This window comes from Rutilus rutilus (assembly GCF_951802725.1).
Source record: "Rutilus rutilus genome assembly, chromosome: 1".
Classification (NCBI taxonomy): Eukaryota; Metazoa; Chordata; class Actinopteri; order Cypriniformes; family Leuciscidae; genus Rutilus; species Rutilus rutilus.
In genome coordinates this window covers 48,831,946-48,854,354 of record NC_140209.1, presented here as the reverse complement: position 1 = coordinate 48,854,354, position 22,409 = coordinate 48,831,946, and the positions used below count along the sequence as shown (strand labels likewise).

The window sequence follows — 22,409 nt, the reverse complement described above, 5'->3', positions numbered from 1 at the left end:
AACATGCATTTTAGTCTGGGACTAGACTTTTAGACTAGACTCGTCTGTGAAATCGGGGGCTTATGTCTCATCAAAAATCCTTTTTGCTTCAATAAACCCATTTTCTTTCAGTTAGCAAGGAGATGTATTAACCTACACGTTGTTGTTTTTGTTTGTTTATTTATTTTACCAACAATATTAGTAATTTATTTACACATTGAATTTCTGAATTGCCACTCATTGTGCAGAGCCCAAATTACATCCAGATCCCCCTCTCTGGACGTAAAGGGTGGAGCTAGACCTAGCCCATCTCCACCTCCGTGGACCTAATGGGTGGAGTTATGTTTAGCGATAGGATTATGGTAGGATTGGGGTGTAGTTTAACCGTCTAGCTCCACCCACTACGCCCAGCGAGGGGAACTTGACGTCAAGCTCCACCCCATTGGCTCTGCAGTGAGCAGCCTCTCCTCTCACTGCTGGAGGTAGAACTCTGAAAAATATGAATCTTAATGAAGTGGGCGGGGAGAATCGACTTTGAGACCCACCCCTAATAGATCGATGCTACCAACGACCAATAAGGTGTGAGTAGTATTTTTCAGCAGCCAATCAGAGTGGAAACATGTGTTTAGACGCTGTGCAGTGCTCTGAACCCGACACGAGCGTGTAGGTTGGCTGTTGTCAGATTTTGCACTGAAGAAGAATTGGCAGCAGCCCATACAATGTAGTTCTGCTCCTTAACTATAAGTTTACTAGGCCAAGTGGAATAAACCGTTTAGGACGGTGCATAAAAGTTGATGTGTTTTTTCACACAGAAAAATAACGGCTTTTGTTGAAGTAATTAACTTAGTTTAGAAAAACTTCACTATCATCACAAAAGAAAGTAACGTTAGCTGACTAGCTAGCGAGTGTGCTAAATTAAAATATTTCCATAAAAACTAAAAATTTTGACGGCTAAGTTGGACGAAAACCTTTGCTGGGGTATCAGCTTTAGGTAAACGCTGGGGTTTGCGAGATTCGTGAACTTTTGAAAGACTTTTGAAAGCACTAAAGCGCCTGTGGGAATGTCGTGTCGGAGTGGAGTGGCCCGGGTGGGTAATCAAGGACTGCAGCCCCTCCGAGCCACGGTCCCGTTTCAGCTGCAGAACCGGACAGCACCGAACCGCTGCTGCAAAGACACCAAAACAGGTAAAAAAAAAAAAACACACTCAAAGGCGCTTTATAAATCTACCCTGAGTATTTAGTAATACTCCCAAGTGTCCTATCCACTCTAACTCTGCTCCTTTGATAGGTAACTTAGCCTATAATAATAAAAATAACGATAACAATAATAATGTGAATGGATCATCTGCAGAGGTCTTGTGGTTTAGTTGCTCTTTCTTGGCTTCAGTGCAACAGTGTTCAAGAAGTTTCTCAGTGCACTGAACGACCCCCCACCTTATTCCCTACATGTTTTGTGGCCAAGATGGTCACTAAGCATGGCATGGGCTTGAATAAACAAAGCAGGTCTTGTCTTGGATGTTATTGTTTGCCTGCAATATTTTATAAACGCTGGTCACTGTTTTAGGGCATGTTCAGCGCATAAACAGTGTGTGTCCAGACCAGTTCTCAGGAGGTCTGTTTTTCTTCACCTTAAATATCTGCAGTCAGCATCAGGAAAAACAAATTACAACTGTCACATTCCTGTGATCTGCTGTTACACACCTGGATGTCAAATTTGGAAACGATTCTTGCATTGTTTTGTGCTGCTCAAGCATTTGACTAAATGCAGTTTAACTGTAGCTCTAGTATCATATATCAGTGTCTTCAAACTTTTCCAGGCCCTCTTGGTGGATAGAGAGACAGAGCAACGACTCCCAGTTACATTTTGTGTAAAACTGAGTGTTGCATGTTAAACCTGGCCTATAATAACATGCGTGCTTTACAGTATTAATGCATTTGCATTGTTTATGATGGTTACTTTAAAAATCCTTTAATTTACAGAGGTGTATACTTGTACATTGTTTTTGTTTTTGTTTTAAATAGAGTTTTAATGTGGATTTTAGATGTGATAAATAGCCATTTAACCTTAGGATTGGTTGAAGTTAACTTGTTTTTTTTTTCTCACCAAAATTAGTTTTAGTTAAGTAGTTTAGCAACAATTGTTAGACCAGTGTTGAAGATCTGGGTCTTATATGATTGACATAACTGCTATATTGAACAAAAGGTCTATGTTTTTAGTAAACTTTGGTCTTAGTGCGACATTTTCCGTAGGTGTCAGGCTGTCTCAGGTATTTTACATCAACATTTCATCAACTAGGTGAGAATACTTTGAAAGTCTTGTCTTTAGTTTTAGTACAATGTGTGAATCACAAAGGGTCTTTGATTCTGAGTGCAACCAGATCTTCACAATGCACAAGCCTTGTGGAGAGCAGTAGGTCTTCCACAAAACAATCTACAGACAGAGATAGAATGACCAAAATAACTTTTGTTTTATTGTTACCAAGGCGGTAAACAGCAAATCCCCCTGGTCCCTTAGCATTTGTGCTCTTGTTTATTGAGTCATGTGCGCTAGCCCACACAGTACGAGGTAAAAAGCTCCACTGATTTCCACAGAACTGGAACACCAGTCATTCAAGAAGTTCACACTCCCTCCTCATAGCTTGCGTGTTCATTTAATGTTTAGCTTTTTTTTTTTTTTAGCTACCGATATGAGTATAATTTTCTCAGCTTGAGTTCCTTTCCGCAAAATTCAGGTGTTTTTCCCAAAAAATCAGTGCTGAATATGCGGGGGGAATAAAGTCAGATTGTTTTCTTCTTGGTCTGTTCATGTGTAATCTGTTTATTAAAATAAATATGTTCTTAAGCTTCTTTAACCATCACTGAATTTAGCACAATATCATGGCATGCCAGAGGTTGTGTTCATAGTGTTAGGATGTTCGTCGTAAATTTAGTCCATATGCCAGTATGTGTATTTTTGTATCCTGCCCACTGTGCTTGAAGGGTATGATTTTAAACTATGCTGCTCACTGGCCGTGTTCATCCATGTGCAGCCTCATTGAGAAGCCACAAACGCAAGAAACAAGACAAGAACATGTCCAAGTCATGTTTAAACCCAAATCCCCCCCAAATATTTATACATTACGGTATAATTTTTCTGGACTACCTTTAATTTGTTGATTTAAAATTGTATGCAATACATCCAGGTGGATTATGGTAATTAGAATTATTGTTTGTAATGAAAACAAGTCACAAAAAAAAAAATATATATATATGTATGTATGTATGTATGTATGTATGTGTGTGTGTGTGTGTGTGTGTGTGTGTGAGAGACACTTTACAATAAGGTTTCATGACTTAACATTAGGGAACTAAGAATGAACAATACTTTACAACATTTATTAATCTTAGGTATTGTTAATTAATGTTAATTTCAACATTTATTAAAACATTCAAATCAAATGCACTGTGAACTTACATGAACAAACAATGAACAGCTGGATTTTTATTAACTAACATTAACAAAGATTAAAAAGTTCTGTAACAGATGTATTGCTCATTGTTAGTTCATGTTAGTTAATATATTAACTAATGTTCATAAATGAGACCTTATTGTCAAGTGTTACCTATACATACATACACGCACACACACACACATGTGTGTATATGTATCAAACATGTATATATAGGCATCACATTACTATTTATTGCATTACGGTAATGAGAATCAAGTGGAAATGTGCTTAATATGCAAAAAGTCTTAATTTGCCAAAAAAGAGGTTTCGCTTTATTTATGCAAATGTATATTCTCGTGATATTCACTTATACATATATCCATGCACAATATCAGACAAACAATACATTTACCTCAAACCTTACAATGTCACAATCATCTGCACATAGTCACCCAACCAGCTTTATTCCACACCCTCAAACTGACAAAATACACTCAATACAAGAAGACAAGTATGCCTTGTTTAACACCCATGAGTAAACTTCCACCATCAAAAGTCTCCCGAAGCCACTGCAAAGACCCCAGGGGCTGGGAGAGGTGAATGGATTAAGGAAGGACCTGACAAGGTCGGAGATCAGGTGTACCATTATTAGTTTCTATGACATGATCAATGCACAGAAGAAAACGATCCCGTGTACATGTGAAAATGATCCTCTGGAGTATTTTGGGCAGGAGCCTAATAACAACCTTGTCTACAGTGTGTTGATGAAGCAAGCACCAGGATGTTCAGCATCCGTTACGACAACAGCGTCTATTTATAATGAGTCTTTCATGCTGGGAATGTGTCTCAGTGTGATTTACAAGTGGCTGAAATGCCAACTCATGGGAAAAATGTGAAAGGATTATTATTAAACGCAAACAAACATCATCAGTAACACTTTTAATGTCAGAGCTGTGGCACAGCTGCTAGCTGATCTCATTCTCCTCCTTTCTGGCTATCTATGGAAATTCAGGCTTTAGTGATTCAGTTTTTCCATTAAAATGTTGTACCTTTTGTCAGTCCAATCAACTGATTTTAAAATGAGTAGACCATCTCATTCATACTGTTTTTGTGACATTTTCAGACTTTTTGCTTTCATGCAAATTAAGCGCATTTCTGACCTGATTTTCATTACCTTATTGCAAAAATAGTTCTGAAATGCAAATAAGATATTTGGAGTTTTTATACATTTATTCTGTTTTGTTGAAATGCTTTACCTTTTGCCAGTGCAATTGAATTAATCAAAAAGGAGTTTACTTCTAGCTTATTGTTCACTCTACAAATGGAGGGTCAGTCTCAGCTAGCTGCATTGTGGGAGACAATATTCCATGCAATGTGTTTTTTTTTATTTTTTTTTATTGTTGTTGAATTCTATTTATTTAAAAAAAGAAACGCATCTCACTGTTTTCATTCTCTCATTCTGTGTCCCCTGTCCTGTCTGTGTAGCCGAGTGCAAGACGAAGGGACGCCCGCCGAAGCCAACCTTGCGACGCACATTGTCTCTGGACACTTTGGTGGGACCGTACCTGCAGGGCAGTTGGCCTAGGGAACCAGAGTGTCTGCCCGTTACCTGTGTCAATGACAAGGCCACACAGGTGAGAACCTCTGGTTTGGGAGGACTATACCTTTAACCCAGTCAGTGATATTAATAGCAAACAAAGGAGGTCCTGTCTGACCATGTCCAGTGAAGTCTTTACTACTCAGTGGGGAGTAAAACAAACCGTTGGTTAGATCTGCGCTATGTGATAAAACAACTACATAATTCTGTATGTGTAACACTTTTGTTGTTTGCAAATTATATTTCTTAAATGGCCGTGGCATGGCGTGTTTGTATAAGAAAGTTGAAGTCACGTGGTTGCTAGTGAAAGATCTTGGCTTTGGGGAGAAAGAGTTTGGCTGGTAATGGAAGGAGTTTAGGAAAACCCAACTGGGAACGGCAGCCATATTGTTTTTTTCCAAATGGTTTCCATATGGGTTCCTGGAGCACTGCTCCAACATGCCTGCTGGGGTCGGCCATATTCTAGTCAGACACAAAAGCTGAAAGTCTCTCTGCTGGGGCTGTTCATTTTGATTTTATTTGGTTATGGTTTGATTCATATGGACATACTCTAATGATCAAAAGTTTGGGGTCAGTAACACTTTTAAAAAGAAATGAATACCTTTATTCAGCACTGACATCAAAAGTGACAGTAACAACTTTTATTATGTTACTTTAAGAGCTGTTTATTTTAACTTCCTATTCATCATTGAATCTTAAAAAGCAGCACAACTAAATAAATGTTTCTTGAGCATCAAATCAGGATATTAGAATGATTTCTGAAATTCCATCACAGGAATAGATTACATTGTAAAATATATTCGTATAGAAAACAGTTATTTTAAATTGAAATAATATTTCACAATATATTACTGTTTTTACAGGTTACTGTTTTTGTTCAAATAAATGCAGCCTTGGTGAGCATATGAGACCTCTTTTAATGTTAGTGTATTTTAGTTATAATATCCATTTTGCTTAGCCTGGTTCTACCAGACTCTCGTACATTTCATTTGTACAGAGAGTCTGGCCTCTCTCCATTGACAAGCGTTAACTTCCTTGTAGGCGGGTATTCTGTTGAAGTTTAAAACTATTGGATCTGCCCAGAGTCACTCTGGATCTGCCATAACCAATCGCTAACCTTTGGTACTGAAGGGAAATAAAATTGAGCGGAAGTACGCAGGAGGGCGGAGCCAGGCTACATTTTGCTTACATATGAAAGAAATGATATATTTGTAAATTCTGCAAATTATACAGTGAAATAGGGCTGCATGATAATGGTTAAACTGATCATACGGATTATTTTTCTCAGTTTATATGCATGATTGTTATTTGTTTTTACATTTCATCAAAATTATTGCTCTTTCATGTAAGCACAAATCAAGAGATTCATATGCATGGTTTATTTTTACCTCTTCTAATTTATTATATTTAGTCAAAATATATAAATCATATAAATTCACACTATAAAATTTGTGAATTTTACATCCAAAATTTTACATTATAAAATTAATGTAAAATTTACATTATAAAAGCTTCTAAAAAAAATTATATTACTTCCAATACAGTTCCTCACTGAGAATGTTTGATCGCAGATTTAGTCGCAGCAAACAGCACAACAAACACAAACTGGCTGTTTGACACTTTCGTTTGAGCAGAATATTGCAACAGAGATCAAACACCAACATACAGTATTATGTCTGGTGGTGTTTTCAGATCATCAGCGTGTTTTCTTAATGGAGAGAGAGCACGTACACATGGTTGCCAGTTTGGGACGATTAAGTAAAACACTAGGCAGAAAATTAATCTATTTAAGAGAAAAGCTCAGATTGGGTTATTTAAACTCTTGACACCTGGCAACCCCAAGCATGAAAGCTTGTTACCAATGCAAGATAAAAACACTTTCAGGATGAACAACCAGTGTGCAAATATCTTGACGATTATGATTAATTGATCGTGAGAAGCATTAATCGCGATCACGATTAAAAGCCCTACAGTGAAGACTCATTAAAACTCATTTCTTTGGACTATTTAAAATAAAAAACTGTCTCATAGGAGTCATTTGTTTTTGAAACTGCATAGCAACACCCTGGCAACCATCCTACAAAGATTTAGAAATGTACTTGTTTTTCTAAGACTAGAGATATTTCTAACACTGCATCAGACCACCTCATTGCTTTGCTGATTTCTGAGAACAGTGTCTGTTTGGATGGTCGTCGCTTCCTTCATAGATGCTGCATCCAGTCTGGCTGTGTCTCTCAGCAGGTGATCTGCTATGCTTGCACTGATAACCGGTCACCCAAAAAAAGGTTTTGTTTAACATGACCTTCATAGTGACCGTCCCCCTCAACCCCTGCCACACACACACACACACACACACAATGCATAAAGCAGATGCACACCCCATGCACACCCTACTTTTATATATTCACTTTATGTGTCATTGACGAACAAATGCAGCTCACTTTTTAGTGGACTTGCAACAGTTAACAATTGTACAGTCTTAAGACACTCAACTCTGCCCAACCCCCGATCCGAACGCCCACTTGAGTGCAGACGGGGACTTCTGAAACTTTAGCCAGCATCTAGCGTGCTGTGCATACAGACCCTTGAACTTAATGTCCGTTTATAGGCGTAATCCCGCGGCAGCTTGGTGTGGGCGGGCAGACAAGCGGGTGTCCAGGCAGAAAGGAATCAGGGCTGAATTTAAATTTAAATCGACTCGTATCCCTGCCCCCGCTCAGCCATGTGAAACCTCCAGCCACTGAGCGGACGTGCTTAGTTCTGATCTCGGACCCTGGGGGCTGGAGGTGATGACATGTTTTAATATGTATGGGTTACTCCAACTGCGTGTTGTTACATTCGCATCCCAACCGCACAATATATCCGTGACCTCTAACAGACACAGGAAGAGAGGGACCTGACATAGGAGGAGGACACTTTTTTGGGTTACGTTAGGCTCTGAGATGGAGCTAAGTGATTGGGTCACTTGGAGAAAAATCGTTCAGTGTTCGGCGATATAGTGTGCTAGTGTGCACTAGGTGGGCTCTTACTTCAGCGGGATATCATGACGGTATGCACGTGTCTGTCTGTATGAGTGCACTTGAGTACAAACACGTTTGTTTTTTTTCTTCCACATCTATGAAATGTGGTGCAGCAGAGTCAGTGGTTTCTATCATGCACGTCTCCGCACAGCTGTGTGTTGGGCGTATGTGTGTGTTCCAGGTGTGTCACACATTCTGTCCCGTATTCAAATACACTTAGTGAGGCGCGGAAGCAGCTTTCAGTTCCATTTGTGAAAAACAGAAAAACATGTCAACACTTGGCGAATGGTGCGCACCACTCTCAGGAGCAGATGCTTTCGCTCGAACTGGTGCATGAAAGAACAGAATCGTTTTGCATTGTGTTTGTCTCTGTTAAAAGAGGATGTGTTATAAGCTGTCTTGTGTTCAGTGGAAAGGTCTGGAATACTTTATGCAAAGTCTCAGGGTGTTTAGGATAGTGGGTATTCAGTGAAGGGAGGTTCAGTTTTGATTATCCTGAATGAGCTGAAGCTTTTTTGATGTCTCGCTGAGAAACCTTTGTGGGCGGGATTATTTGAAAATCAGTAACTTTAAAATTAAAACACTTTGAAAGTCAAATGAGCGCTTGCTTTCTCTCTTTTCTTAGACCCCCAGTTCCTGGATAGAGGAGACACGGGGGCGGAGAGGGGGCGGTGGTCACAAGCGCTCGGCATCATGGGGTAGCGCTGAACACCTTCGAGAGGTAAGTACTTGATGATGGGTGGAAAATGTTACTTGGTATTTGAGACAAAAAGAAAGAAGATCTGTCCATTGGCCTGCATTCAAATTTCATTGTTTTATTTTTTCTTATTGGAGCCAGTATAATTGTTGAAATCCATTAATTCCAAGGATTGGTAGCTGGGATATACTGTTAAATTTGCCCTTCCAGTCTCTATAAAATTATTTGAATAAATCCTTATACAGTAAAAAAAAAATTAAATAAAAGGAAAATAATTAAAAGAGATGAAGTATCATTTATCCAAATATTGTCATTATGACATGATTAAATAATATACAAAGTTTAAAATGAACTAGTGAAAAAGTGAAATAGACACTTGGTAAGTAAGATTTTTGTAATATGTTTTTGAAAGAAGTCTTATGCTCACCAAGGCTGCATTTATTTATTTTTAGCAGTAGTCATAGCAGTTAGCTTTCACCTCTCTTCTGCACGTTATACGTTTACATCTGATACATCATGTTTCTCTCCTCTCAGGTTGCTAAACTTCGACAGTCCTTACAAAAACGCTCCAGACACGCACCTCCTGCCATGGACTGTGACCACACTCACCAACACATACACAACAGCCAAACACACACACCTGGAAGTACACAGGTAAACATGAATGTACACACAAACCTGAACAATTTCAGAATGTATCTAGTACAGCTCGTTCACAGTAGTGACATCAATGGAAGAGTTAAGGGCATTTATAAAGGTTGTGCTTGTTTATGAGCTGTGATTATGAGCTAAGCCTCTCAAATGGGCCCACATCTCACTAGCAACAGAGATTTAAAAACAGAGCAGCTTTACTTAGATGGTGTCAGTGAGCTACAGCCATTGATATGGCGAAAACACACACACACACACACACACACACACACACACACACACACACACACACACACACACACACACACAGCTGGTTATGTTATGTAGCAGTGGCTCTCTTTGTACAGTAGAATATTTAAATAGAGGTGAGAATTTGCACGAATCTGTTTGCATTACACGTACATGCAGGTTAATCTCATGTGTTCAGGTTACACTTAACCACAAAACCAAAAGAGATAAAAAAAAATGAACAAATGAATCGCACCAGACATTTTTCTTTCACATCAGAACCCCAACACATATTAAAATTTGTAGAGTTTCTGTAAACTTTGTCACTTGTAGACATTTTGGTTTATAGGTCTCTCTGATTGTCATGTGTGTGTGTGTGTGTGTACAGACGATGCCTCTCATTCCACTGAGCCGATTGGCCCCCAGACTGAGACGCAGTGTGGAAGGACTGAACCTGGAGCTGGAGGGAGTCTTTGTGTCTGAAACAGCAAAGGAACAGCACAAAGTCAGTGTGTGTTTGTATGTACTTGTATTTCTGACCTACAATTTTATCTCAAAATCATCTGTAACCACTGTGTTTTTAGATCCTCGACGTACCAGATGGTCACAGAGCCCCCGTCCCAGCTCAGAGGTACAGCAGCGCTTCACAGAGTGACCCTTCTCCTGCCCAGCTGTCCCCATCACACTCTCCCTGCACCATCACAGATGCCGGTCAGTCACTCTTAATGGCTGATTCAACAAGTGACGTGTCCAGTAGTAATATAGTACATGTTTTATCCAATATAAATAGGTCTATTTTTGCCATTTTAATGTTCCATTTGAAATTGAAAAGACGGCAAGGATGTATGCGTTCATAGACTAACAATAAAAAAAAGGCACAAACTAAACTTGCTCTTAGTGATGCCATTCATATTTTATCAACACATGACAGTAAGTCTGTGTAAAATTGTTAATTGTGTAGTATGTGTTTGGCTGATGATTTTGTTTCTCTGTCTGTGTGTGTGTTGTATTTAGATATGGTTGTGTGTGGGCCGCTCTGTCCGCCTTCCTCTCCTCCATGCATGTCTGAGCCGCCATCCTCATCTCCTCGTCCCAACAAGACGTACGTGTTCCAGAGAGAACCTCCAGAGGGCTGCGAGAGAGTACGTGTGTCTGAAGAGGCCATGTAAGTTCAGCGCAAACACAAACTACTGTATGTGTTCAAAAACATGAACTAGGCATGTCGATTGTGATAATCAATATTCCTGTCTGCCACAATAATTTAAATGACATTATCTTGATTTAGGGGCTCGACTTCAACGTCAGATTTTTTTAAAGTCAACATTTATGTGATGAAAGTTGAGTCGACGTCGAATAGTTGGTGATGACGTCATTGATGACCGAATAAACCTAAACCACGAGCTGAGACTCGAACGCGGGTTGCCTTGTGCACAGCTATGGCATATGACACAGCGCTCCTACATAACAGCTTATTTTTGTCAGTTCTTTTGTCTTTGGGTCATTATATTTCTCACACTGTTTCTGCTCATTCTAAATCAGGTATAGATAAAGTAACACAGTAACATTACATTTATTTAAAAGCATTAGTGTGAGCGGGAGCGACTGCGTGTGAATTGCACCTGGCAGCATCTCTCTACTAATAGTGAAGCTGTGGGTTTTAGTTACTAAGAAATATATGCTAGAACTTTTCAGTTTCTAAGCTATTTTATTGATAAATCACAGAACAGAGTTTACAATACACTGTAAAATTCTGTGTGTGTGCGATCTTCACATAATATGCGCGCTACTGACTGTGTGTGTGCATAATAGAGCAGTTTAGAACAGCCATTAATAATAATCGTTTAATAATATACAATAAGCTGTGTAAAACGTGCATTCACGTGATCAATTTTGAGCATCCAGATGGTATAATCAAACATATCTTGTGGAGGGCTCTCTAAGTATGCATTTATTTGTCATTTTAACTGAAACGGAGCGTAAAAGTTGACTTTAAAGATTTCTTATCCTGTTGCGCCCTCTATAGGCCATGAATGATCAGCGACTACTCGACTGGTCTGTTCAACCCCTAATCTGGGTAGAATATTAAATTAACATTTATTTAAAGGTGCATTGCGCGAGAGTCTGAGTTTTCGCAGAACTACGCCCCCTCTGGCGGCAAGCGAAACTGCAACCAGAGGTGTGCACGCTCACGGACCACACGCACACGCACGCTTGCACGAGCTCGAGCTGGTCATAACCCAAGGAGCATCAGCCGCACAAATCTTTTGTTTACAATCATAATGTCTTCAGAGGTAATAAAGTTTTAAATCTGCAAGTAATTTAAAATATGTGAAAGGAAAGGCAATTGAGTAAATAACACACTTATGTGTGAGGGAAAAAATGGGGGTAGTAGAAAACTTCGTTTTTTATTCCCATCTATCTCCATGTTGAACTGTGTTATGTGTTTACTGTATCCACTTATGACTATTATTATGGAAACACGTTCATGAACAATATAAGTTATAACTTTGTAAAAGCTCAAAATTGTAATCATGATACCATACCATACACAGTCGGTCAACAAAGTACACCCAAATGTCTCAAGGTAATAAACAATCAAGTGGCACTATGACGTTACCATAAAAGCCAAACAGGCTAATCCGCCGAAGATTTGCGGGGGTTTAGCCTGTTTTATTGATCAGCTAAGTAGCATATTCCAATAGCAATACATCGTAATTAAGCAGTAATTTGCTCAAAATTTGTGTCTAAGTATCTAACTTATATATCAGCATTTTATATCACAATCATTCTGAACCTGATCACTGACAATGGTAAGTTAGTAAAACCTATTCCGATTGTACATTTATCTAGCTTACGCTAAAGCATTACACATTTTATGGATCGTCATTTATTGTCATTATTGGCCGTATCAGACATTAGAGAATGGGATATATCTTACCTTTTTATCAAGAAAAAAGCCAACTGAGGATCCCGTTTGAGCCCTAGAGCAGACCGGAGATCTCTCCATTTGTTGAAAGCCTTCCCTATGTTTACTCTCGTCTTACCCCGACGCCTGTCTGACTCCAATTTGGACCTTTTGGTTGCACTAGACAAAAGTTCTCTTTTTTTTTTATCTGACGTGGAGTTTGCGTTGGTGTTTGAAATGAACTACAAGCCGGTCTCTTTTAGAATCCATTTTCTACGGAGAATGGCGGCGTCGGCGCATACACAAACCTGCCAGACATATGAGCGTGCCGTGAACGCGCATGACGTCACGCCCAGTCTCAGATTCCGACCCGAATCCCTCTTATTTATTTTACCGTACAGGATTATAGAGGCAATCGCAGTGATCAGAGAAGGGCTCAGTCAGCCCATCAGGCAATTGTTTAAGCATGTATGGGTTAGAAAACGGGTATTTTTAACATGAAAAGTTGCGCAATGCACCTTTAATCAGGGTCTTAAATTCAGTTGTATCAAATTTAATGCCATAAGAAGTCATAAATACCTTAAACTGTAAAAGAAAAGTAATCATTTACTTTTAAGGTCTTAAATTTGGTGACAGAAAACAATAGGTTACTGTCGTAACCCCGGTTCTCTGAAACATCGAGTGGAGAGATCCACCTATGGGAAGGGCATCCGGTACCTGACCTCTGTAGAAGCATCCAATTGCACCAAGTCTGGTTAACAGACAGAAGCGCGCAGCCAATGCCCGGTAAGGCCACACCCCCTTACCTAAGGCATATATACCCCAATGCGCGCTCATGTACCTCAGTAAGTATATTCGCTTCTCGTGCAGCAAGCGGGGCAAAGCTGGTGGATCTCTCCACTCGATGTTTCAGAGAACCGGGGTTACGACAGTAACCTATTGTTCTCTTTCATCATCTCGTTTCGAGATCCACCTATGGGAGACCTGGACAGCTCCCCGATTGCCCAATACACCTACAGTGAAATTCTGCAACCAGAGAAGGACGGTCACCTCCGAGAGGTGGTGCCTGACACGTCCTAAAAGAAAAACATGACCCTGCCAGCCTAACGCCACGCTGACTGCAGTGGACAAGCAGAGCATGCACCATGCATGAGACACATACATGAAATTAGCCCCCCATTACCAATGCACATAGCTAAACCCAAGAAGGAATGCAAGTGTTTGGTGACTGGAATGGACATGACTGGCCCGCCCGTTCACTCCTTGTTGGATATCCAACGGAGCTTGAGGGAAAGGGTTAAGAGGACCCTACCCCTAGGACCGAGTGTGCCACCGAGGTTCTAGTGACATCTAACTGGTAGTAACGCAAGAAGGTATGAGGAGAGGCCCAGCTGGCAGCGGAGCAGACGTCCTGCAGTGACACTCCCCTGAACAAAGCCCAAGAGGTGGCTAAGCCTCTTGTGGAATGAGCTCTGATGCCCTCTGGGGGCTGTACTCCCTTCGCTTCATACGCCATAGTTATCGCATCCACAAGCCAATGTGAGAGGCGTTGCTTCGAAATGGGACTCCCCCTGTGCGGAGGAGCCCATGAAACAAAGAGCTGGTCGCTCTGACGGAAAGCACTGGTCCTGGTCATATATGCTCGCAGAGCACGGACGGGACACAGAGCATTCAGCCTCTGATCCTCCGGGGAAGCGAAGGGTGGAGGGTGAAAAGCGGACAGCTCCAAAACCTCCGACGTGAACGCAGGGAAGCACTTCGGCATGAAGGCCGGGTTAGGCTTAAGAGAAACCTTATCTCCACTTAGGGAGAATTTAGCGCACGAGGAATGAACCGAGAGTGCGTGTAGCTCACTGACCCGTTTAGCAGATGCCAAGGCCAAGAGCAAAGCTGTCTTGAGGGACAGCAGCTTAAGGGAGATACTCCCCAGCGGCTCAAAGGGATGTAGAGACAGCGCTTCCAGCACCATGGAGAGGTCCCACTCCGGAACAAATCTCCTTGTGACCGGTAAAGAGCGGCGTGCACCCTTCATAAACCTGCGGATTAGAGGGTGCTGCCCAACCGACGAGCCCTCAAAACCCACATGGCAGGCTGAAATCGCAGCCAGATAGACCTTAATAGTGGAAAAGGACCTGCCCTTCTCCATGAGGTCCTGCAGGAAACACAAAATATCGGGCACCGAGCACTGATAAGATGTGAGACCACGCCCATCACACCACCCCTCGAACACTTGCCACTTACCACCATACAGGGATCGCGTGGACGCGGCCCTGGCATTCTGGATCGTGGCAATTACACGCGGCGGGAGCCCCAGTGCATTTAGGTTCGTCCTCTCACGGGCCAGGCCCAGAGAGCCACCCTGTCCGGGTGGGGGTGGTAAATCTCCCCGTTGGCTTGGGACAACAGGTCCGTGCGAGGGGGGAGGCGCCATGGCTCGGCGTATAACAGAGGGATTATCTCTGCCAGCCACGGGGCTTTGGGCCACCTGGGTGCTATCAGAATAAGAGACAGGCCATGCTCCCTCACCCTGGCCAGTGTAGGAATTATAAGGCACAGGGGAGGAAAAGCATACAGCAGCACTTTGGGCCATGGGTGGGCCAGTGCGTCCGCCCCGAGGGGCGCGTCCACGTCCTTTAGCGAGAAGAACATAGGACAATGGTGGTTTTCGCGCGAGGCGAATAGATCTACGGCTGCCTGTCCGAATCTCGCCCATAAAATCTCCACTATCTGCGGGTGAAGACGCCAATCCCCGTAGATTGGGTTTCCCCTCGATAGCAGATCCGCGCCTCTGTTCAGAATGCCCGGAACATGAGTCGCGCGTAATGACAGAAACACCCGTCTGCTCCACACCAAAAGCTTGAACGCTAGAGCGTGGAGTTTCGACGAGCGCATGCCGCCCTGACGGTTGATATAAGCCACTGCCGTGGTATTGTCGCACCGTACTAGAACGTGATGTCCCTGCAGGCGAGGCAGAAAATGATTTAGAGCTTTCCAGATGGTCAGGAGCTCTAAATAATTTATGTGCGCTGAACGTAGTCTGCTCGGCCACAGACCGTTCACCGTTCTGCCTTCCTGGGTGGCTCCCCAGCCTGTTAAGGACGCATCTGTCGTCATAACTTTCCGCATCGTAACCGTCCCGAGGGGGGTTCCCCGTGCGTAAAAGTCCTCGCTCTCCCAATGACGCAGGGCCGCCGAGCAGGCGCGCGTCACCGTAACTGAGCGGCAGAGATCGTGAATCGGGCTGAAATGTAGTGACAAAACCCATTTCGTGAACGCTCTCATTCTCAGTAGACCCAATGGCACCACCTGGATAGATGAAGCCATGAGACCCTGCAGCCTGAGGCATGTACGGTATTGTACTCTCGCCCCTTCTCTGAAACGAGACAGACAGTCCATCAGAGAGCGAACGCGCTCTTGAGAGAGACGCGCTCGCATGGAGACTGAGCTCAATTCCAAGCCCAGGAAAATGACATTCTGACTGGGAGTCAGATTGCTCTTCCTCATATTCACATTGAAACCGAGGGATGTGATGTGCGCGAGTACCCGGGTGGTGTCCCGCGACACACTCTCCTTCGATTCGGCTATGATGAGCCAATCGTCTATGTACGTCAGAATTCTCAGCCCTGATAGTCTCAGGGGCGTCAAACCCGCTTCCGCACATAAACAGAACGTTCGGGGACTCAAACTGAGCCCGAACGGCAGAACTGTAAATTCGTAACATGTGCCTTGGTAGGCGAAACGAAGATACTTCCTGTGTGGGGGGTAAATGCTTACGTGAAAGAAAGCGTCTCTCAGATCGACTGATGTGAACCAGTCGTTCTGTTTTATGGCGCGGGCGAGAGAGCCTTGTGTCAACATTCTGAACTTGTATTTCCTCAAGTGCTTGTTCAACACTCGAAGATCCAATATGGGGCGGGGTGGGCCGCATTTCTTTGGAACAAGGAAATACCGGGAATAAAAACCCTGGTTTACCAGATTGGGTGGTACCCTCTGAATCGCTCCCTTGCTTAGGAGAGAGGAGATTTCCTCTTTCAGAATGTGCGCGGCGTTTTCCTCTGTGTGAGAAGAGAGAACACCGTTGAAATGTGGAGGTCTCATTGCAAACTGCAGCCTGTAACCCTTGGTTACGGTACGCAACACCCACTCGGGAGCTGAAATGGCCTGCCAAGCCGCTTCGTGGCTCGCGAGCGCCCCCGCTCGGGCTGGAGCGGAGCTGTGAGTGTCCAGCTGGTTTGTCAATGATGCAATGCCGCCATCCAGTGGGCACACTGGGGGCGGCATGCATGGATTCGGAGGAATTTCCTCTATCTGCAATGAGATGGGATCTCTCTGCAGAGAGGGGATTTCCCTCCGAAACGAATTTATGTGATTCGTGTTTTTTTGAATTGTGTGTGTTTTGTGCTGGACATGCACTTGGGCCGAAGCCTTTATTGAAAACGTGAGGGGAACAGAGGGCGAGTGGTGCTTTGGTGCCACTACACATGAACGTAACCTCACAGAGTGCCCCCTGAACGTGGGGGGAAAACACACACTTGCACCCGCGAACTGGGCAGTCTCGCGGCGCGGTGAGCCGAGGGCACCCCTGGGTCTTTTCGACGGGGGTCCTGAACAAAGAGGGGAGTCCGACGGGTTTGTGACCCGCGACTGCAGACTCGAAGCCCCCATCGGAAGAACGTCAGGCAGGCCGCTTACGTTTCGAGTCGGTAGAAGTGGGGTTAGCCTGTCTCCCGGCCGCGGCCGCGGGGGGATTAGACTTTCCCCAGCGCTTGGCTGGCGCTGGGGCTTGCTGCCGTGGTGGAGGGATGCTGCGGGGTTTTTCCTTTCCCTGAGCAAACTGTCGACCTATGGCAGGTGGGTTAGGCCCACGCGCAGGGGGCACCTGGCGTGGGGCAGCCTTCCTGGGAAGGCACAGCTTAAACGCCTCATCTTCCTTCTTCTTATCATCGCACCGTTGTTGCATCAGTGCGACGGCGGGACCGAATAGAGCCCGGCCGGGCTCCACCGGCGCGCCTGCGATGCGCCGCTTCTCGCTGTCTGGCAGTCCTGACAGATTGAGCCACAGCGCGCGCTCTCCCACTACGGAAAGCGCCATGGAGCGCCCGCAAGCTTGGACGGCCTGCCGGGCGTTACGGAGAACGAGGTCGTTCACCGTGAGGATTTCCTTCCAGAGGGTATCCGAAGGATTTCCTTTCGCCAGCTGCTGTCCTAGTTCCTCGAGAATCTCCGCCTGGTAGGCGGAGAGGAGGGAAGAAACGTTCAGCGCCCTGACAGCCACGGCCGACGATTTATACGTGGCTTGGTGAATGGAAGCAGCAAAACGGTCCATCTTGTTAGGCAGGACCGGCTTAGGCGGGGCGAGTAGCCCACCCTGAGCGGGGTTAAGGTGTCTGGCGATGGACGGCTCGACAGCGGGGGGGTCGCCCATACCGTGAGCCGCCATATCCTTAGCCTCGAGTCCCGAGAGACCGTGTCTGAAGTCGAGCGGGTCGCTCCAGTACGTTCTCATGTGCTTAGCGCACGCCGGGAGAATGGGGAAGAGTTGTTTCCTCGGGCCGGGAGGGGGTCCCAGCACTTTCCCATCATAAATGTCCCTCTCCTGGTCGGTGACGTTCTGGGGAGTTGGCCACTCAACGTTGAGACGAGCGGCCGCTCGCTCACACACTTCCAGGAGAACGGCTTGTGGTAAAGCCGTGTGGGCCGTGCTAGCCTGGGGAACACCGGAGGGCGGGATGGCCTCCTCGTCCTCGGAGACCCCAAGGATAGCCGCATCATCCTCCTCGCCAGAACCGGCCGGTTCGTGGACGAGAGCGAGGCCGCCCTCCTCGAAGATGTCCTCTTCGGGGAAGGCGGGATTGGGCTGGTCAGCCCAAACGAACTGAGTCGCGCCCCGGGAGGCCCCCGGTAGCGCGTCATCACCGTGTCCTCCGTCCGAGTCCGAATTTAGGGAGAGCTCGGCGCACTGTGTCACAGCTACCTTAAAACGGCGCTTCAGCAGCTTCCTCGGCAGCCTTAGACAAAGGCTGCAATTCTCAGGATACTCCAAGGCTTCGCGAGCATGCTTCGGACCCAAGCAAACCACGCACAGCTGGTGAAGGTCCTTCGCGGCAATGAGGGCTCCACACGCGGCCGGGCAGGCCCGTGATAGGGAGTCCCCCGACGAGGCGGCAGGCTTGGACAGCGACATATCCGCAAAAAAGCTGGAGAAATCCGTGGCGGGCAGCCGTTATAGGAGGAAAACGGAGATGGAGAGCGTGGGCGGCTCCGAATGCAACGCAGCAACAGTTGAAAACACGACTGTCACGTCCGGCGGAGGCTGATCGAGTCGATATGTCCTCCTGCAGACACGCGGTGAGCAGTGTGTAAATTTTCACTGAGCTGGGAATACAGAGATCGCGAGAAGCGAATGACAACTGAGGTACATGAGCGCGCATTGGGGTATATATGCCTTAGGTAAGGGGGTGTGGCCTTACCGGGCATTGGCTGCGCGCTTCTGTCTGTTAACCAGACTTGGTGCAATTGGATGCTTCTACAGAGGTCAGGTACCGGATGCCCTTCCCATAGGTGGATCTCGAAACGAGATGATGAAAGAGAACACGAATCGCAATATGGCTTAATGTGTTAATCTTTTAAAATGCGGCACTGTCGCGCGTTCTACTGGCTTGTGCTTTCAGAGCAATTCACAATCAGTGAATATCGCGCATTTATGACAAGCGATTGCTTATTGATCTACTGTTGATGAATTAACATTGTTTACCTTCTGGTTTTATATCATACATGCAAATTCGTCACATTTATGAAGCAGCTGCATATACAGGGGTTACCGCTATATTTCTGCTGCTCCACCTACTGTCAGAGAGTGAAATTGCAATGTCATTCAGTCTGTGGATTGAAAAGAAGCTAATGTGCTGATTCCAAAACTCAAAACAATTACGATAAGAGTTATATTTTAATAATTTAAAATATAATGATTTATAATTTTACTTATAATTAAAAAAAATATAGTTTAAAGGCTGAAATGTGAGGTATATCATTTTATACAACTTTTTTGTTTTCATCAATACCTGTAACTGTAGTTGTTTAAATCAGGGGTTTTCAAACTTTTTGTGTGTGTGGACCACTATTTGTAATCAAGAATTTTCACGGACCACCTCATAATACACATAATAAAATATGTCTACACACACCTGAATTAATCCGCACCTCTAAATAGGCTTACTGGCACTAAAACTATATCTGGTCATCACATCAGTATATACGGCTTGTTAAAAGAAAGTTTACTGCTCACAACAGTTGCCACATAATTTATTTATTTATTTACTCAAGCGCCCGAGGGCATAATCAGGTTCATTAATGAACAGGCTTATTTCCATAGCAATGGAGTATGAAATCTATACAGTAGTAATAAGAACACTTGGATATAATCAACATTTCAAAACCTTTGGCGATTTTAGGGTTTTACAAGTCCTCAAAAAGTAACGTTAGGCTTGAGTTTGTTCACTTAACAAGCACATCCGCAAAACATTTCAGAAACGCGAGGTCAAGAAACTAACTGGAAATTAAAATAATAACAGGCCTTATTCATTCCATTTATAAACATTACGTTTCATAAACTGCCTATAAACTAAAGGCTATGCGTGTGATGTGATAATGAGAACATATCTGCCTCTGCCACTTTTCTCTTCTTGCTACTCACCGATCCATGTTGTGGTTCTAACGGCACTGAACTTGAACGTCAAGGCCGAGCGCCACTAGCCTATTTTAGTAATCACACAATAACTTGACAAGTTAATTTAAATTGTATATCAATATAGGCCTACATATTCTTTTTACTTTTTTAATGGGAATTTCCTGGTAAAATGAAGGTAAAAAAATATTATTTTATATTTTATTTTGCCTTTCCACGGACCACCTGCAGTACCCTCACGGACCACTAGTGGTCCGCGGACCACAGTTTGGGAATGGCCGGTTTAAATCATGTTGTTACTATAGATCTAGCTCTACTCAGTTCATACGGTATTAAGTTTATTTGTGCATAGTTTAAAAAAAAGGTCTTAAAAAGCCTTAAATTGGATTTTAAAAACCATGAAGATACACTGTTAATCAATCTGCATATCATGCAGTTAATTTCATTAAACCAATCATTTGATCAGTTGATCCTAATATTAACCATTTTCAAAACGTCAATTCTTTTCAGCCTTGCCTGTCATGGAAATGCCCCTCTTCAGCCTTCCTGCCCTGACCCCAACAAGGTGAATTTCACGCCTCACGGTGGCTCCGCCTTCTGCCCTGTCAGTCTCCTCAAGCCCCTCCTCCCTTCAATGGACCTGTTATTCCGTGGCCTGTCTGTTTCACCCGTCACTGGCTGTTCGGCTCAAAGTGCTGCCCCCTGCCAGACACCAGGACATGGTGTGGGTGGTTATTTGAGCGGCGCCCTCCCAGACCCTACCGCCACCTCTCTGTGAATGGGGGACATACGTGGCAAAAAGAAAGAAAAACAAAAGAATGCTGTGCCTTTGTTCCTATCATCAGAGACTTGGACATTAAAGCGTCTCAGAGAGAAGTAGCTTTTCTAGAAACAGCTCATGCCATCCACCCGGTAAATGATTTGTTTTGATCTGCACAGAGATTAAAAAAAATCATGATGGAAGAATGAAATGGACAACTTTTTGTCCACTATAGTGGACTCTCTCCAATGTGATTTGCCGGCGACCTTTTGACCTGAGGACACTCCACTTGGCACTTGTGATCATTTTGTTTCACGTTATAGCAATTACCTATTGGTATGTTTCCTCTAATTTCTATAAAACTATATTGATGACTATTCATCATATGTATAAGAATATATTTTCAGTTCTGTCAGAACAAAAAATGGTCATTTTGAACATTCATTATAATATTTTGTCTATCGGACAGACTATCAAACATATGTGTTTCAAGCCTGACCCACTCCATGATGATTTTACAAAGAGACACTAAGAGAGTCTCTCATCAGCTGTTCATTGCAGTGGCATTTTATCTTGACAACTGATGTTTCAGGTGTTTTTGAAGGCTGGGTTTGTTTTAAATATGCTTTAGCATGTCTATTTAGTAGTTAAGAATGTATGCATTTAGACATCATTAAGATGAGCTCTGAACTGTAGGCGTTCAATGAATGTCAACAAATGTTCAGAGAGAGTAAAAGGGTGAATCTTACAAAGCTTCTCAAGAAAATGTCCCAGTCATGTGTTACTACCTCCAATCAAAAGAAATTATTTGTATTCATTTTTTTTGTTGTTGCATTGTGTCATATTTTTTAAGGAAAATTAAATTGTTGTTACTGTATTAAAGTAAAAAATTAAATAAAAAAAACATATATATACATATAAAATAGGTCCTAAAATATATACTTAATTATTTTTCTATTTTGTTTGGATTGAAATATGATGGGGATATTCTCTGTATGGATTCTTTGAGATTCACAGAACCTGTGTAACTGTGTTTACAGTTGTAATTTAATAAGGGAAAGAAGGCAGAGGCCATTATTCTGTTGTTTATTCAGAGGTCTTCATGAATAGTGGGCCGTTCACACTTAAATTCAGACAAGAATACCGACAGGACCCAATTAAGGGTTTATTTTGTATGTTTTACTGAATTTCACTTCAGACTTGACTACTATTCTTACCACAGTGGTCACATTGTTCAGTTCGTTGAGCACCAAACTGGTTATACAAACACTTTACACAGGACACAAGCAAATTTGCTGCATTCAGGTTCAATATGTGATTGTGCGCATCATAAGGAACGAAACTTCCAGCAAATTATTGTTTGCTGACACTGCACTGTTATTATCCCATCATTTTTTTTTTACATGGATTGTGTCTCAGTCTTGGCATCATCCATTCAGTTTTTTTAAGTTCTCGCT

At 43.4% G+C, this 22,409-nt stretch overlaps 1 protein-coding gene across 1 annotated transcript; it reads left to right on the top strand.

Moving 5' to 3' along the window:
- The first annotated feature begins 625 nt into the window (after positions 1 to 625).
- fam117aa (family with sequence similarity 117 member Aa) lies at positions 626 to 21,836 on the top strand. Its single transcript, XM_084420342.1, has 8 exons — positions 626 to 1,164; positions 4,896 to 5,044; positions 8,653 to 8,748; positions 9,259 to 9,378; positions 9,992 to 10,108; positions 10,188 to 10,314; positions 10,618 to 10,768; positions 20,703 to 21,836. Exons 1-8 carry the CDS (start codon positions 1,041 to 1,043, stop codon positions 20,968 to 20,970), a joined length of 1,152 nt encoding a protein of 383 aa, XP_084276468.1. The 5' UTR covers positions 626 to 1,040; the 3' UTR covers positions 20,971 to 21,836.
- Positions 21,837 to 22,409: the final 573 nt, after the last annotated feature.

Bases quoted from the DNA above. Each gene is read 5' to 3' on its own strand.
- fam117aa (XM_084420342.1), top strand. From the start codon at position 1,041: ATGTCGTGTCGGAGTGGAGTGGCCCGGGTGGGTAATCAAGGACTGCAG. The intron at 1,165-4,895 runs GTAAAAAAAAAA...CTGTCTGTGTAG, and splicing joins CTGCAAAGACACCAAAACAG to CCGAGTGCAAGACGAAGGGA. The intron at 8,749-9,258 runs GTAAGTACTTGA...CTCTCCTCTCAG, and splicing joins GCGCTGAACACCTTCGAGAG to GTTGCTAAACTTCGACAGTC.